The sequence below is a fragment of the Leptodactylus fuscus genome, chromosome 1 (assembly GCF_031893055.1).
Source record: "Leptodactylus fuscus isolate aLepFus1 chromosome 1, aLepFus1.hap2, whole genome shotgun sequence".
Lineage (NCBI taxonomy): Eukaryota > Metazoa > Chordata > Amphibia > Anura > Leptodactylidae > Leptodactylus > Leptodactylus fuscus.
Genome location: NC_134265.1, coordinates 23,490,025 through 23,507,838, shown reverse-complemented (window position 1 = coordinate 23,507,838; position 17,814 = coordinate 23,490,025). Strand labels below are relative to the sequence as shown.

Below are 17,814 nucleotides of genomic sequence, written 5' to 3'. Positions count from 1 at the left end.
TGGCATTTCAAAGACGCTCTTTGATTTCAGTGAGCGCCATAGGGGATCTGCTTAATTAAAAGGGGCTGTCCACAGTGGACGACCCCTTTAAGCTGTGATCTCGCTAGTTCTTAATTAATTTGTAGGCTGAGAGCCCGGACGCGTACAGTGAAAACTTCCCGGTGATTTGGGAGTCATTTATCCTTGTGACTGCGGTAGAGAAGAAAGAAAATGTAGGCTTTGCTTCTCTCTTCAAGTTTATGGATGTAATTCCATGTAAATCACTTCGTTTGTGGTTTGCTAATCCAAAAGTCTTTACTGTAAAATCTAAAATCTCTGTTTGTGCTCCCCTGCTGTACATCTTGTGGATTTAACAGGTTTATAAGACCATTTAATTTGGCTCTACTGCCTTTCAGGGAATAGAAGAATTCACTCTCTGTTACACTTAAGATCGCAAACAGGGATCTCTATGGCTCACCTGATGGATTTATCTAGAACATTGCAGCTAGTCACTAGTCTTCATCCTCACCATGTTCTACGGTCATCGTAGATAGTATAGAGATACTGGCCGAAATTCTATGGCATCTGCAATTAATCTAATGTGTAATGTGCTTCTATCTATCTATCTATCTATCTATCTATCTGTCTGTCTGTCTGTCTGTCTGTCTGTCTGTCTGTCTGTCTGTCTATCTCATATATATCTATTATCTATCTATCTATCTATCTATCTATCTATCTCCTATCTATCTATCTATCTATCTATCTATCTATCTATCTATCATCTATCTCCTATCTATCTATCTATCTATCTATCTATCTATCTATCTATCTATCCATCTATCTCCTATCTATCTATCTATCTATCTATCTATCTATCTATCTATCTCCTATCTATCTATCTATCTATCTATCTATTTATCTATCTCCTATCTATCTATCTATCTATCTATCTATCTATCTATCTATCTATCTCCTATCTATCATCTATCTATCTATCTATCTATCTATCTATCTATCTATCTATCCATCTATCTCCTATCTATCTATCTATCTATCTATCTATCTATCTATCTCCTATCTATCTATCTATCTATCTATCTATCTATCTATTTATCTATCTATCTCCTATCTATCTATCTATCTATCTATCTATCTATCTATCTATCTCCTATCTATCATCTATCTATCTATCTCCTATCTATCATCTATCTATCTATCTATCTATCTATCTCCTATCTATCTATCTATCTATCTATCTATCTATCTATCTATCTATCTATCGTATCTCCTATCTATCTATCTATCTATCTATCTATCTCCTATCTATCTATCTATCTATCTCCTATCTATCTATCTATCTATCTATCTATCTATCTATCATCTATCTATCTATCTATCTATCTATCTATCTATCTATCTATCTATCTATCTATCTCCTATCTATCTATCTATCATCTATCATCTATCTATCTATCTATCTATCTATCTATCTATCTATCTATCTATCTATCATCTATCACAAGTAACATAATGTGTGATGTTCTTCAATACCGCCACTATATACACCACCTCTCTATGCATTGAGGTCCTTTGAGTTTGTGCATGGATTTTTTTTGTATTCACAGTAGTTAATATATCTACAAGCAGAGCTGCAGTGTAAAGCATGGAGAGTCACAGACCAGGGAGCGGAGCCTTGGATGAGTTAGGAGTGGTCACTTCTATATAGGTTCCTTGCTTTCGGCACAGCACCGCAGAGAAGGGCCACCTACAACCATGCCATAAGGTGAAGTCTCCTTACCAGACGGTCATGTGGGTGCAGGTTGCAGTAGCTGCTGGACTGTGGAATATGAGAAGAGTTGCCCAACATCCCTCCATAACCGGCTTGGTTCATTCCACTCGAACTCCAAGGGTCACTGCTATGGTGACCATCTAAAAATAGAGAACGGTCAACAATGAGAAGACAAGGATGAGACGAGCGTAGTGATCATGGCCGCACATGTCAGGAGGAAACAATGGAACAGTATGGAGGAAGAACAGGGGAAAACCGATACATTGTATATACTACAGCCAATAGTCTATGAGCTCAACCATATACAGGGGGTACCAAAAACAAAAGCACGGCTGAGGTGCCCTCTAGTGTAGGGTTGTAGTTATATCTGCTCCGAAAAAGCTGGGTGACAACCAATATGGCCGCCATGACAGTTTTCCCATACAACCTATGTTACAGTACATGAAGCTTTTTGGCTTTTGACTATACACTATAGACCCCAGACCCGATATGTCTGATCTGCGCTGATACATTGTAGCAAACTATCAGGACGGAAGAGAGATATGTGAGACTAAATACAACTGTAGCAAACCCTCAGCTGTGATTAGTATGAAGCATACAGGGATTCTCTGCATGCTATACACTATGTACAGCGCTGTGGCATATGATGGCGCTATAACAGAATACATAATATATATTGATCCTGAGGATTCTGCTTTACCTTGCATGAAGAAGGAACTAGGGAAAGTGCTGGCAGCGGGCTTAGAGGAAGGGTAACCTGGTGAATCCCTATTGTAGTCGGCAGTGCTCGCTGATGGGGCATACACCTGAAAATCAAGAAGACAGACACACCGTAAGTACAGAGGCAAACATACTAATAATGATATATACTGTATATTATACATAGGGGGCAGTATTATAGTAGTTATATTCTTGTACATAGGAGCAGTATTATAGTAGTTATATTCTTGTACATAGGAGCAGTATTATAGTAGTTATATTCTTGTACATAGGAGTAGTATTATAGTAGTTATATTCTTGTACATAGGAGTAGTATTATAGTAGTTATATTCTTGTACATAGGAGCAGTATTATAGTAGTTATATTCTTGTACATAGCAGGTAGTATTATAGTAGTTATATTCTTGTATATAGGAGGTAGTATTATAGTAGTTATATTCTTGTATATAGGAGGTAGTATTATAGTAGTTATATTCTTGACATAGGAGCAGTATTATAGTAGTTATATTCTTGTACATAGGAGGCAGTATTATAGTAGTTATATTCTTGTACATAGGAGCAGTATTATAGTAGTTATATTCTTGTACATAGGAGCAGTATTATAGTAGTTATATTCTTGTACATAGGGGGCAGTATTATAGTAGTTATATTCTTGTACATAGGAGGTAGTATTATAGTAGTTATATTCTTGTACATAGGAGTAGTATTATAGTAGTTATATTCTTGTACATAGGAGCAGTATTATAGTAGTTATATTCTTGTATATAGGAGGTAGTATTATAGTAGTTATATTCTGGTACATAGGAGCAGTATTATAGTAGTTATATGTTTGTACATAGGAGTAGTATTATAGTAGTTATATTCTTGTACATAGGAGTAGTATTATAGTAGTTATATTCTTGTACACAGGAGGTAGTATTATAGTAGTTATATTCTTGTACATAGGAGGCAGTATTATAGTAGTTATATTCTTGTACATAGGAGCAGTATTATAGTAGTTATATTCTTGTACATAGGGGCAGTATTATAGTAGTTATATTCTTGTACATAGGAGGTAGTATTATAGTAGTTATATTCTTGTACATAGGAGTAGTATTATAGTAGTTATAGTCTTGTACATAGGAGCAGTATTATAGTAGTTATATTCTTGTACATAGGAGTAGTATTATAGTAGTTATATTTTTGTACATAGGAGGCAGTATTATAGTAGTTATATTCTTATACATAGGAGCAGTATTATACTAGTTATATTCTTGTACATAGGAGTAGTATTATAGTAGTTATATTCTTGTACATAGGAGTAGTATTATAGTAGTTATATACTTGTACATAGGAGTAGTATTATAGTAGTTATATTCTTGTACATAGGAGTAGTATTATAGTAGTTATATTCTTGTACATAGGAGCAGTATTATAGTAGTTATATTCTTGTACATAGGAGCAGTATTATAGTAGTTATATTCTTGTACATAGGAGTAGTATTATAGTAGTTATATTCTTGTACATAGGAGCAGTATTATAGTAGTTATATTCTTGTACATAGGAGGTAGTATTATAGTAGTTATATTCTTGTACATAAGGGCAGTATTATACCCGTTATATTCTTGTACATAGGAGCAGTATTATAGTAGTTATATTTTGTACATATGAGGCAGTATTATACCAGTTATATTCTTGTACATAGAGCACAATTATATAGCAATTATAGCTTACGTTCACTATTTCTGTGCTATGTTTACAGCCTCCTTAATCTTGCTATCATCAGTAAATGGAGTTGCCCTTTAATTCCTAGTTCATCCATTTTTCATCATATACGTCCTCATTAGGTTCATGACCAAAAAAATCATAAAAATCCCCACCAACAGGCTGAATTCTCATAAACACTACCTCATGGCCGCCTCAACCTTTTTGCGTAGGCTACCGGAACAATTCAATCTTTCATATCTGCTTAATCATTTGGGATTAGCGCCATTCAAGAGCGTCTTAATACCGGGTTATATTTGATTCTGTTTTCTTTTCCAGTCTACTCCCATGCATCCCACTAAAGAATCGCATTCATTGTGTCTTCCTATGAAATATTTCATTCTCGGAACTGGCAGAGAACTGGAACAATTGGACAACCTATAATAAGCTCCATATCACTCGCCCCGTAAACCTTCCCTTCAAAGGCACATGAAAAGAGACATTAAAACCTGGATCTGAAGGAGACCGCCAACATGGAGGGCGTGAATGGAGAATTTTTAAAAAATTTTTTTGTAACGTGTGTGTCGTAACTTCTAAGCTTGCCAAAGAAACACATTTTCTTTCGAGATCGGCAGAACACAAAGGATTCTTTAGCGGCTTCTAAATAAAAATAGCGCATTTATGTCTTGTTTATACGGTCTATAAACATCCCTCCGTACAACAAAGGGTCGGCGTTCATACGGCTTCGGTTCGAGAGTTTGTTCTGTTTGGTTTGGAGGAAGAAAAAAAAAAATATACAAAAACATACTTGTAATTTTTTTTTTATTTTTTCATTTTTTTTAAGTCCTGTTTTCTCTCCTACTCTGTTTTTTTTTTTTTTCCTCTTTTTAGAACGCTCCTTTCCAGATGGCCAGAAGACTGAGGCGCTGTCATCTCGGTGATGAAAATGGATACCCTCCTGCCTCCATTTTGAAGCAGGCAGCAGATCACAGAATTGGCAGGCTGCCTACACTGACATTCGCTTGTCACAGCAAAATGAAGGGGAAAATTCCACCAATAAAAAGACATCTGCAACATTAACCAGTTCAGCGCCTGGGGGGGGGGGTACGGCACTTGGCAAGCGAGTCGCGAACGCCAAGGACCGGGCCGTCACGAGAAGGTTAAAAATAAAATATTTCCCAATGGCGGTGATGAACACATAGAAACGATGAATTCTTTATAGGGAAATGCGCAATGTCGCTGCTCTGTACGTTTAGGCTAATGATTCTCGGCGCGGATTCCTCCACTAGAATGGCGTTTTCGGATGGGGGATTTAGACAGACAATGGGGCTTACGTAGCAAAGTGTCTGCGGTGATTCGGAATTTCAATATGGCCCCTATACCTGCGCCTTAGTCATAAATGCCAATTGAAATCGGAATTTTTTTTTTTCGTAATGGGTGGTCCTTGACCCAAATAGAAAAAAAAATTACACATCCCTTCGTGTCACGTGACTAGATGTGTTACGTGAGCTCAATAAAGATAAAGAAGGGTCTGGGCAAATTTTTTATATTTTCGCGGACAATTTTTGAAATACATTTAATAGGTGGCCCTTGATCCACCAACATAAAACACAGGGGAATTTTATTTATTTATTTATTTATTTATTTATTTTATTTCCAAGTCTACTTGTAACAGTTTGACAATTTCGTCCAAATCTATTTTCTATTTTTTTGCGTTCAAAAATTTCCCCAGCATGCCTTCACATATGGACCATCAAGGGAAATGGTGCAGAAACACGTGGCGCTTTGATGTGTTGGGTGTTTTTTTAGCCATATTTCATGTATCTTTGTAAAAATAATAGGAAAATGCTTTCCAGATTTATATAAAACAAACAAAAAAAAACAAAGAAAACTTCACATGGGAAAATAGCGTAATAATTGTTGGAATTGGATGCCATGCCGCTGGCACGTAAATAAGAATAATGCAGTAAAATCTTAGAAAAAAAAATTACTAATTATTTGGACAATTTTTATTTTATGTAGATTGTGAGCCCCATGTATTTTTTTTTAATCTATCAGTCTGTCTTTGTAGAATGGGAGGAAATCCACGCAAACACGGGGAGAACAAACAAACTCCTTGCAGATGTTACTCCTGGCGGGATTTGAACCCAGGACTCCAGCGCTGCAAGGCGGCAGTGCTAACCACTGAGCCACCATGTTGCCCCTTGAACAAATTTTTTCGTCATCGTTCGTCGGACATTTTGTGACAAATAAAAAAAAAAAAGTGTCTCTTAAAAATTTATTACAAAATAGTAACAAAAAATAGCACAAAAATGAAAAAAAAACAAACCCCCAAAAAAGAGTTTCCTAAATTTCCATAGAAATGTGATTGCTGCCATAAAATAATAATAAAAAAAACAAACATGGCCCCAGTGTGAACATGAACCGAACCGCACGCAACGGAATAAATGAATAAATCAAATGAGTTTAAAATTAATTAATTCATTTACTAATTAATTATATTTTAAGGTCTTGGTGACATTTTATGCTAAAATTATACATTGAAAATAAACTATATGTTTGTCAATAAGACAATTAATATGGGGGCGACACGGTGCTTGCAGCGCTGGAGTCCTGGGTTCGAATCCCGCCAGGAACAACATCTGCTAGGAGTTTGTATGTTCTCCCCATGTTTGCGTGGATTTCATCCCATAATACAAAGACATACTGATAGGGAAATGAATGTACATTGTGATCAGTATATGAAAAAAAAAAACAATTAAAAAAAAAAAAAAAACCTCCTATATCTGACTTTTAGAACCAGGGCTATTTTGGAGTGTATGAAATATTAAAATAAATAAATAAATAAATTAGAAAATAAACAGTGTATTTGTCTGTTCTCGTGAGCAGGCCGTTACTAAGCACACAGACATGCACACGTGTGTTGTGGTACAATGAAACAATAGGCCGCAACTTCCTCCACTGCCATATCATGAAATCATGAAAGAATAGACGGGCTTTTTTATTTTAAGTAAATCACTTGTCTGTGACTAATTGTCTGGACATTATCCTGTTGGCCAGAGAAAAAGACAGAATTTCACTTCCCAAATATCTCTGTGGTCTCATGTGAAAAAAAAAAAAAAAAGGTGAAACAATAGGAGAGACGGTGAGAAGACTGCGCCGACGTGAAGCCGCACTATAAAGAGCCTTATGTATAAAAATATTTTTTTTATAAATTGTCCAATTCGTTTCAATTAATAAAATATGACTGCCCTTTTACAACAACAGCACCACACTTGTCTACAGGTTGTATGTGGTACTGCAGTTCCATGAAATTCAGCTGCAATACCGGACAAGACCCATAGAAAGGGGTGGCGCTGTCGTGAGACAAAAGCGGCCATGTTTTAACAATCCTCTAAGACTACGGGATGATGTGTGTATCTGTATAATGTGATAGATTGACCGTCCTGTGTACAGACCTCAGACCGGACCCAAATTGTTTAGGGTCTACATTATACTTGCTTGGCGATTGCTCGCCATGAATATTCTCAGGTATCCAGGCCCCATTTTAGTGAAGCCCACACCATTTGCACACCCCTTTAGGTAAGCGACCATAGACCCTAACATGATGAAGAGCCCCAAATGGAAACATATTGTAGGCCCGGGACTCCAGGAGGTTGGCAAATATGGCTTCCAGCAAAGAGCGGTCTGGGGTCTTTATACAATGAGGTGTGGTCTGGGGGAGATCTGGCTGGAGACAGTAAACGGGGTCTGGTCTGGGGTCAGTAAAGACGACAGATGTGACAGTCGAAGTTGATCGTTGTCCGGGATCTTACCGCCATTGGTGAGGCCATATAACACAAGGTTTAGGCCTCATATTTAGGCCTCATAGTCCTATCAGGGCGCTTATAGACCCTACTTATGGGGTCTGGTGCCCTATGGTATACTATACATCCCTACATTAAATTGTGGGTACACAGTAATACAAAATGGCCCCAAAAATCTCCCGGTATGTGCATGAGGCCTAGCGCTAAATTTAGGTCTTCCATCACGTATGTGATGTTACATAGATTCTAAAGGGGTTTGTATTGTCTAGGTGTGACACAAGTGAAACAAACACAACTTTCCTATCTCCCATAAAGTCGCCGCAGAGATCACAACGCGATCCTTGCCCCGCCATAATCATCAATCATATCATTATGTAAAGCACATGAAGATCACAGAAAGGTAAAATATCCCGTGTTGGGGGTTGTCTGGGATTATCTAGGACGGCTTTAAATCCGATTCATGTTACCACGTGGAGCAACTTTCTCGTAAGAGCGGCATTATGTTATTAGGACGTCCTGCGGACGCGACTTTTATGTCCCTGATGTGACTTCGGCCTAGATAACCGCTGCTTGTCAAGAACAAGATGGGTGCGAAAGGGTTAATCCTCCCCTATACTGCTTGCTCCAAAAGCCGCCTGCTCATATCGTAACGTGGTGAGGGTGCCCTTACACATCCAAAATTTCAGCGTAAACCGCTAGCAGAGGATTCCTAGTCGGGTGATGGTCCCTGAGAAGGAGCAAGTTGTGAAGGATTTATATTTAGCGGCCGCTGACTTTTTCGGGTAGGGGTCTCCTTGAGACGAATGTTTGTTATATTACAGAGGCCACCGCCTCTCGCGGTGTAATAACTCCATTATGCATCGCAATAATGTTAATTAAGACGCACAAAGACAAGTGGGTGGTTTTGTTCTCCAGAAATAGCTTCGCTCCCACCACTTGAGGACGTGGGCAGAGCAGCGATTAGAAAAGCTGCGACGTGTCTTAAAAATAGTTGTTCGGGCTATATGGGGTGACGGACCCCCACGTCTCAGCGCGTGTGTGGCCCCCTAAACTCCCATCCTCCATGGCTAAGGACTATGACAGGTCCAGTAATGGTGTGGCAGAAGACACCCATATTTGAAGGATAGTATGGTCAATTTCCTAGAGGTTGGGCCACCCAAAAAATTTATCTGATGGGCCCAGGGACCTTCGTCGGACACAAGAGATCCAGTTCTTCCATGTTCCCAAAGGTCCAACCTATTCTCCTGTGTCTCTATGCTAGGTGGGGCGTGTGGTGCCAGTATTGGGGCCCTCATTTGAGTTTCCCAATGGGGGCCCGCCCATCTGGATTGGATATAAAACAAGCTGGTCAGATAATCAAGGCCAAAATTTATCTACTTTCTATAGTTACTTCAATAACATTACAATACCCAATGGTATTAATGTGTCAACTGGCGCCTCTTAGTGGTCAGCTTTTAGAGTCATGGCCACTCCAGATGGTTGCCTGCTCATGTCATCTAGATGGGCATCCATCATATTGCAGGACAGACCCTTGAAACTGAAGTTGGAGCAAAGTTATGGAGGTCTGGAACCCACTAGCATGACACAAGGACCACTGGGGCACTCCCATGACCCCCTTAAAAGACTCGGTAGTAGCTATGTACCCCTGGATTTCCCATGTCCATCTATCTATCTATCTATACAAACAAACCCTATTTGTAGTCTGATCTTGAACTTCCTCGTTATTGATTCCCCTTTACCCTGTTGCCATATAGCCCTAGACGAATGCTACAATCAGCCTACCTTGAGCACCCAATGTGTTACCCTTGGGTCAGATTTTTCCAGAAACACTGCCTCTATTGTTCTTAGGTTACACCTAGCATTACAGTTTTTGCAAGATTCACTTGACTATCAATAATATCAATGAGTTGCAATACCGGACCCGGCCAACAGCTAAGTGTGGCGCTGTTTTTGAAAAAAAAAATGGGAATGGGAAGCAAAAGGATGTGTCTGCTCACAGTCTTCCACCATGTACGGTATTCTTGGAGTTAAAAAAGTACACTAAAAAAAAAAAAGTTAAATTCTGCAGATGTACAGATGGCACAATAGATTAATGTAATCCAAAAAAAGTCTGCAATTTCTCGAGAAGAAAATTTTGATAGACGACTCTGTAATGGCCACCCCGCAGCAACGACTTTAACATGATTCAATTATGCTACAAAAAAAATACTAAAAAAAAAATAAAAAAAATAATAGAATAAAAACAGCACAAAAAAACCTTAAAAAAAAAATTACAAAATAACAACTGCTCAGTCATGGAGCGATTCCGCCTCGAATCCCATCTCACCGGTGGACTCGATGGTCCTCCATGGTTTTCGACTAAAGGAAAGCGTATCCATGGAGACACCTGGAATCTTTCTGTCAGATGATAATTGTGTACATGAAGTTGGCAGGTTACTTATCTTTGTCACTGAGTTACATTTGATTTGCTGTGTTAAGAAAACAAGTGACTGCCAAAATTCCGAGAAAGTTGGCCCCGGTTAAATATGCTTGGAATTGATTATATTACACCTGACTGAACATCTCTCACAACATGTACTCATCACATATCTGGTCCAGGTGAGACATGTGTACAGAGGATACAACTCTCTGGGAGATTCGGTGATACCATTGAGTGACAGGTTAAGTACCTTCTACAAACCTCCATCTAACTAAGTAACGGCTAATGGAGGAATTCTACGCACACTTGGCTAGATCAGTCATCTTAATGTTAGTACGGAACAAATCCACATCTCTATTTTGGAGGAAAAAAATGGTATCTCTGTGACAAATGCAGCTCCCTCTCCTCTCTCACAGCGGGAAGTCACAGCATAAGCTTAAAGATAACTTTCTTCACCCTCCACCGACTCCAACTCATTGTTGGAATTTTTTCTCTAGCCCTTATTGTTCCTGAGCAATACTTTCTGTTAATTTCAGCATAGTTATGTGCTCTACTGTGAAGGGGGCGGGCCTGAGCTGGAGCTGAGAGACAGGCCCCGCCCACTTGTGTGGAGAGAGCAGAATGGTTCGGAAATTAACAGAACTGACTGTTCGGAAATGGAGGGGACTAGAGAAAAAATTCCAACTGTGCCGGAATCAGTGGAGGAGCATCTATTGAAGGAGGCAAAGAGTCGGAGTTGGTGGAAGTGGTAAAATATTCCTTTTAAACATTCAAAAACCCCTGAAGTATAGTAGATAGTTCATATGTTCCGAATGTATTCTCTAGTCCTCCAACAGACTGCAAATATTTTTAGTCCTGTCCTTGACTGACAGATAGTTGCACCAAGGTGAATGGCAGTCCGTGTCCTGTATGTTCCCAATGCCATATTGTACGATGTATATGGTGGTTTGGTCAATCAGGCTCCTACATTGAGGGGAAATATGAGGACTCAGAAGTAGAGATGGGCCAAATTTGTCCACCTGTTACAGGTCCAATCCAGAACTGTTATTGTCATATTCCGGGGTCTCTTTAGACCCCAGAGAATAAAAATCGGAGGCCTGGGGAGTTGCGTGACCCTAATAAACGCTGATACTCATCTTCCCTCACCTCTCCTACGCACCCTCATGGTCCTTCTCTGTCATCTTTCAGCCTCTTCTGGCCTCCGGGGTGACATCATGGGCCACGAGGACCTCTGAGTCCTATGATTGTCTCTCACTGGTAACATGTCCAATGTCATGGCACATAAAGCAAATGTTACGCCCCATGGAGCTTGTGACATCACCCAAGGGTCTCCACTTTGGGGTCTAAAGAGATCCCAGAACATAATAGAGACGCCTTAAATCTTTGGAAGCCTGAAATTTTTGAAAAATTTGTTACACTTCCAATTCGATACAATCCGGTTTGCTCAGACGAAGGGGGCGCTAGAGGTTATGTGTATGTCAAGTTCTTTATAACAATATAATCAACCTTTCTTTGGCGTGTTCCGAAAACTGGGCAGTGAGCGAGGAAAGGACATAAACAGAGATTAAAATACAGATTGTTTCTAAAAACTGCAGATACTACCAGGCAGTCTTGGCACCGGCCGCTTACTGAGGGTGTAATAAACAGGTGGATAAAGTTCCCACCGACATCCTGCCAAGTAAGACAATCTCCCATCCAAATGCGATTAACTGTATTCATTTACCAGATATGAGCAAACATAACAGAGCACATACCGTCAGGACAAATACAGGAGCCATGGCATCCCGGCGAGGAGGAGAGCGCGGCATGGCGGACATATTACATCCATACAAAAACCTTCCAGCATCCCTTCCCCGCAAGGGACCCAGTGCCGATCCTGACGCTCAGTCCCCATCTGAATAAAGCCACTAGTGCAACCCTAACAGCAGATGGTGTTCCTACTAGGGAGCATCTTGAGCCATATTGTGTCTTCCTTAAAGGGGTAGTCCACTTTATAGACACCTCTCCTTATACCCTATTAGGATATATGCAAGTAATATGAACCCAGCCTGCCAACTGGGAGATGAGTACTGATGATACAGATGGAAATATCGTATGGTTAGCTTATGGTAGGGGAAAGTGACCAAGAGTGACTTCAAATCACATGGTGTAATACTTCATTTCACCTGCGGGGCTGCTGTAGGGAAGTTGAACACTTACTGGCAGTTTACTAAAACTGTTGATGGCTAGAGTTCTCCATAGCAGGATATCACAAGTCAAGGCCCGCTGGGCAAAGAGGTTCAATGAGCCAAGCTTGAAGGCCCTGTTTAGCCCCAACCATCACCCATACAGATTAAAGGGATTTTCTGATTTGGACAACACAGTTGCAAATACCCTATTTCAAAGGATAACTCATCGTCTGGGGGTCCCAACCTGTTTGGGAGAGCCCTTTGATTTAAAAGTACATAATGCAATACTTCATTTCACCTGCGGGAGTGCTGCAGTGAAATTGAACAGTTTACTGAATAAATTGATTGCTGGAGGTCTCAACAGTAGGATACCTTTTAAGGGTCTTGCCAAATTTGGACAAACCATTTAGAAATGAAAAATTTTAGTACAGACCGTAGACCAAGAGGGCAAAGTCTTTCAATGAGTCAACCTTGAGGTTCATTCTATTCAGCCCCAGCTCCAATACATATTGATTGCTTAAAGGGATTTTCTGATTTAGACAATACGCTTTCAGATATGAACAGAAGAGCCAATTCAGAGGGTACCTCCAGCTCTGGAGGACTCAGTCTGATTTTGACAGTGTAATGCTTTATTTTGCCTGTGGAGGTGCTGTTTCCTGCCACAGCTGATCGCAGAAGATCTCAATCACAGGTACATCCCCATCAAACAAAAAAGGATTGTCAAACATGGACCAGCCCTTCAAAATACAAGGTTTACACACAATAAATACCCGGGGGGAAATAAATACAAGCACCCCTATGCACAAACCTTTCTTTGCTTCATGGCAGTGAACCATGGGAGGCGCCTGTGAGCACCAACACCATGCAGAACCTCCTCTGCTCCCATACAGATGACTAACTGATGTTTCCACTGCTGGTGAATACATGAATCTGTAAACTGCACGATGCTGCGGCGGATCCCCAGGCACACGTACATTCTCCTCTCCAGCAGTGTAAAAGTAATGAGATAAAGCTATCTGGGCGCCCCCTGCGGCACCTTGTTTTGTAAGCAGACTAGGACCTAGCCTGCGCTGCTAACAATGCGACATTAACCTTATTAACATTGTGTCCTCTTTTTTAGGATGTAAACAATTAGCGCTTTATTTTTAATTGTTTGGTGCCTGGTTTGATTTTAACACCATGCTGCATAGCGGGGTGACAGATCTACAACAGGCACACTCGCTGCAGCTGCAATTAACTCTGTAAGCGCTGGGCCAAGGAGCAAATCCTTTATAACAGCCTTAAAGGGGACTTTTCACCACCTCCATTCATTCCAGCACTTTGCATCACTGAATAGGCGTATCTCAGCTGATTTCAGCGCAGTTGGAATTTTTTCTCTAGGCCCCACCGTTCCTGAGCTATCCATGCTGTTAGTTTCGGAATCCAATATGCTATTCAGACTCTAGACTCTCAGGTGGGCGGTCCTGGGCTAAAGCAGAGAGTCAGGGACCGCCCACTGGATAGTAGAGAGCTTAATCGGCATATTGGCTGCTTTAAGTAATGATTGCTCAGGAATGGTGGGGGCTAGAGAAAAAATTCCAACTGTTCCGGAATCAGTGGAGCAGGGCCTATTACAGAGTGTTCACCATTGTGGTCCTCACAATATTATGACAATGTACAACTGCACAGTGTGTATGCGGCATATCTGCACATAATTCTGACGATAGAGTAGTATGTACAATCAGATGCTATGTTATGGCGATATGTCATCCTTCTGCTACTAGAGGAGAGCATTCGCTATATGGTGCCAATCAGAAATTGCAATACCACACACAACCTGGAGACAGGTGGGGGGAGCTGTTTTAGGAAAGTAGCAGCTATGTTCTAATCCTGTTGTCAGATCCCACCAATTTCATCCACACTGGCTGACCATCAGATGTGTCTGGCAATAGCTTGTTCCCCTCTACCTACTGAACACATGCACGCTCGGCTCAGCAATGGGGGAGTTATAAGGAATAGTTTCGGCCAAACAAGTGTTTCATTCCCAACCTCCTACAAGGGGACATTATATTATGCGGAGGCCATAAGGGAACATTATACTGCGCGAGGGTCACTGGGGGACCATATACTTTGTATGCGTCACAAGATGGGCATTATACTGTTTCGTGCCACAAACGGGATATTATATGGTGTGGGGGACCACAAGGGGGGCAACAAAGTGGGTATGGGCCACTGGGAGATTTTATACTTGACACTAGATGGGGTCACTATGTGGGCATTATACCATGTGAGGGTCACTAAAGTGCTGTATACCTATAGGGAAACCATCAGTATTTCATAGGTATAATTGACATGCTGCGATTTCGAAAATCGCAACAGATTTGAAAACCGCAGTGTCTTTTCAGCAATGCGTAGATGGTATTCGCTAGCAAAGCCTCCAGCTAATACGAAAATTTACCAAATAACAAAGTCAGCTCTGCTACATCTGATATCGCATCTATTAACGCGTGCATGTTATTTCCATCCAAGAAGGCGTGCACATTTTAGTGATTTGCTTTTTCCTCTTTTTTTTTTTTTTGGGGGGGGGGGGGCAATTTGTACATATTCCCTTTGATATGTGTTAGGGTCAGGGCCTGTTTCCTGGACTGACCTATTCAGGGTTTGCAGCTATAGACCACAGTAGTTTTAAGGCAGGTCCCTAATATAAGCCACATGTTGCTGGCAATGGTTAAAGGAGGGCTGGGGGAGGAAGGGGATGATGAAAAGAGCAGCCCCTCACGTGAAGTGCATTACCAGACCGGCATGGATAGGGCCGGAAGGAAAACCCACCCACCTCTGAGCCTGCGTTTATTCTATCAACCTGCAATTGCAAGAATCAAAACCAGATGTCGGCCTTTTCCAGATCTTTCTCATAGGACAAACATGCAAAGGCCCAGGGCCTGGCCTTGCCATCACATAATAATTGAGACCATATGACAGTCAGAGCAGACCAGCAAATGCAAAAAGCACCCCCCATTCCCCCCGCCCTCCCTAGTAAGGGGGGGTATGAAATTGCAGGTCCCACTGAGCTTCTAAGTGTATGGTGCACCATGAAAAACAAGTGTACGGGGCTACAATAACCACCTGTAAGAGGCGGTGAGGAAGGGGGGCACCATCTCAGCCACATGTCGACCCCCTGGAGAGTAACACCAGGGGAAAGGTCAATAGGGGCTAATAAATGTGCCTGTCCAGGACACAGGTGGAAGACGCATGCTCCCAATCCGCCAACTTTGGTCTTGGCTTTAGAGTAATTCAACAAAATCTATGAAGTAAGTGGAAATAAAATTACCCTTTAAAAGCCAAAAATCCACAACAACTAAATGGGCGAAAATAACACGTACAGTATCGTAACATATAACTATGGGGTTCTCTGACGTCACATGTGACTATGTCATTTTACGTGCCTGCTAAATTGCAGCGTCTAATGATGTTGGTTGCTTACGGTTTTCTCTTATAAGTTTGCACAAGAAAAATACAATTTAAAGGGAGTGTGTCATCAGATCCTAGCATATCATCCCAGGTTACAGATAGATAGTTTAGGGTCAGCTGAATAAAACGGCGTTTTCCCCGTGCGAATCCGTGCCTCCATTGCTGAGATATCACAGTTTTTATCAACATGAAAATAAGCTGTTTGGGGCAATGAGGAAAATGGCGGCTTCAAGGAGCTCATTTGCATAAGGACAAATTGTCGATATCTCAGCAATGGAGGCACGGATTTGCATGGGGAAAACGCCGTTTGATTCAGCTGACCCTAAACTATCTATCGGCAGCCTGGGTTCATATGCCAGGATCTGATGACACACTCCCTTTAAGTATTTTTTTTTACCTCCAAAAAGAAAGTCCTTCCTCCTAAACAGCAGAAAATCTCTTATTCAATCACATGAGATCTGTGTGACCGACACATATGATTTGCACGGCAGCAGGCTTGCAAATAATCAATACTAATGCGGTATGTAGCATGGGGAAATATAACTTTTTAAAGGGGCGGTACACATGCAAAAATTTAACATGAGCCCTTTCTACAAGATGCTCCGATCCTGCGCTTTATACATTGAATTTACAGATTTTTTAGGAAATCTTCAAAGCAAAGGCAGGACATGAGTGGATCATGTGTAGATGTAGCAGAGCTGAGTTTGTCTTGGATGTGAGAAAATGTCAGAATAACCAATCAGGACTCTAGGAAAGCTGGATGACACAACCTTTACAATAGGCTACAACATGGCCGCCAGGATGAGGGGAGAGGGGTAGCATCCATATGACTATATGGAAATATCGCGCAGATGGAAGAGTTGAAAAATACTCCCAACACCAACACTGTGATGTCATCTGGAGGCTTCAAAAAAAGTCCAAAAAAAAGTCCAAAAAGCAGAGTTTATTTTTCTATATATTCTGGTTTCCGTCTCGCAGCGCTGGCTCCATCAAACATGACGTGATCAATACCGTGTTTGTTTGGCGAACATTAAACAAGCGGGGAGACGGCCGCAGAACAGGCGCTCTCTGTGAGCACAGTGCATTGTGGGACAAAACCGGCATTGTGAGGAAGAAAAGGGGAGAGGGGCTCCTGTATTTCGCCGGGCTTTAAAGGGAACAGATGTAGCAGAGTTGGATTTAACCTCTAAAGGTTTACTTGGAGCGAATGACAAACTCAGCTCTGCTAGATCTGTTACTCTATGGGAGTGCGTTATTTCCGTATTATCGTAACGGTTTGCGTTAAAGGGGCATCTTATAAGTGATGACAAATCGTTTCGACCATGGGGAGAATTTAGCCATCTGCTAGACAGGAAACAAGAGCCCCCTTCAGGTCAATGGGACCAACTGCAGTTACCTATGCAGCCAACTGGGCCATGGAATGGATCGGGGCCCCAGAGGTCGGTCATCGCTTTGGCAATACCCCTTTAAAATATTGAAATACTTGCAATCCCATGTTATCACTATGAACTGCGCCCAATGACAAACTCTGCTTTGCTACGTCTCTAGGATTTGTATCTGAGGAAAGAATCAGCGTCTTCCTCTATCCCTGGAGCTCTGCTCTAAAATCCTTGTCAGGGTCTTAAGAATGATGTATGGTGGAAGTAATGGAGAAATTAGGACACGGGCACCTACAGTAATCTGGGAGCAGACAGACATGTACTGTCATCTTCTACCCGCCGGGCCGAGCTTTATAACCCATTATATGCCAGGGATAACATCTAGTACTCTCTGGACCCCTGGAAATACAAGCTCTGTTGTCATC

The 17,814-nt window shown here is 41.1% G+C and overlaps 1 protein-coding gene across 12 annotated transcripts in view; it reads right to left on the bottom strand.

The window, feature by feature from the left end:
* TCF4 (transcription factor 4) overlaps positions 1–17,814 on the bottom strand; it is a 323,749-nt gene that overhangs the window by 47,695 nt on the left and 258,240 nt on the right. For all 12 annotated transcript variants that reach the window (XM_075268482.1, XM_075268474.1, XM_075268429.1 and 9 more), the window contains 2 exons: positions 2,469–2,574; positions 1,778–1,908 (listed from right to left, as the gene is read on the bottom strand). In XM_075268482.1, the coding sequence (XP_075124583.1) occupies positions 1,778–1,908; positions 2,469–2,574 (237 nt within the window). The remainder of the gene's footprint in view (positions 1–1,777; positions 1,909–2,468; positions 2,575–17,814) is intronic.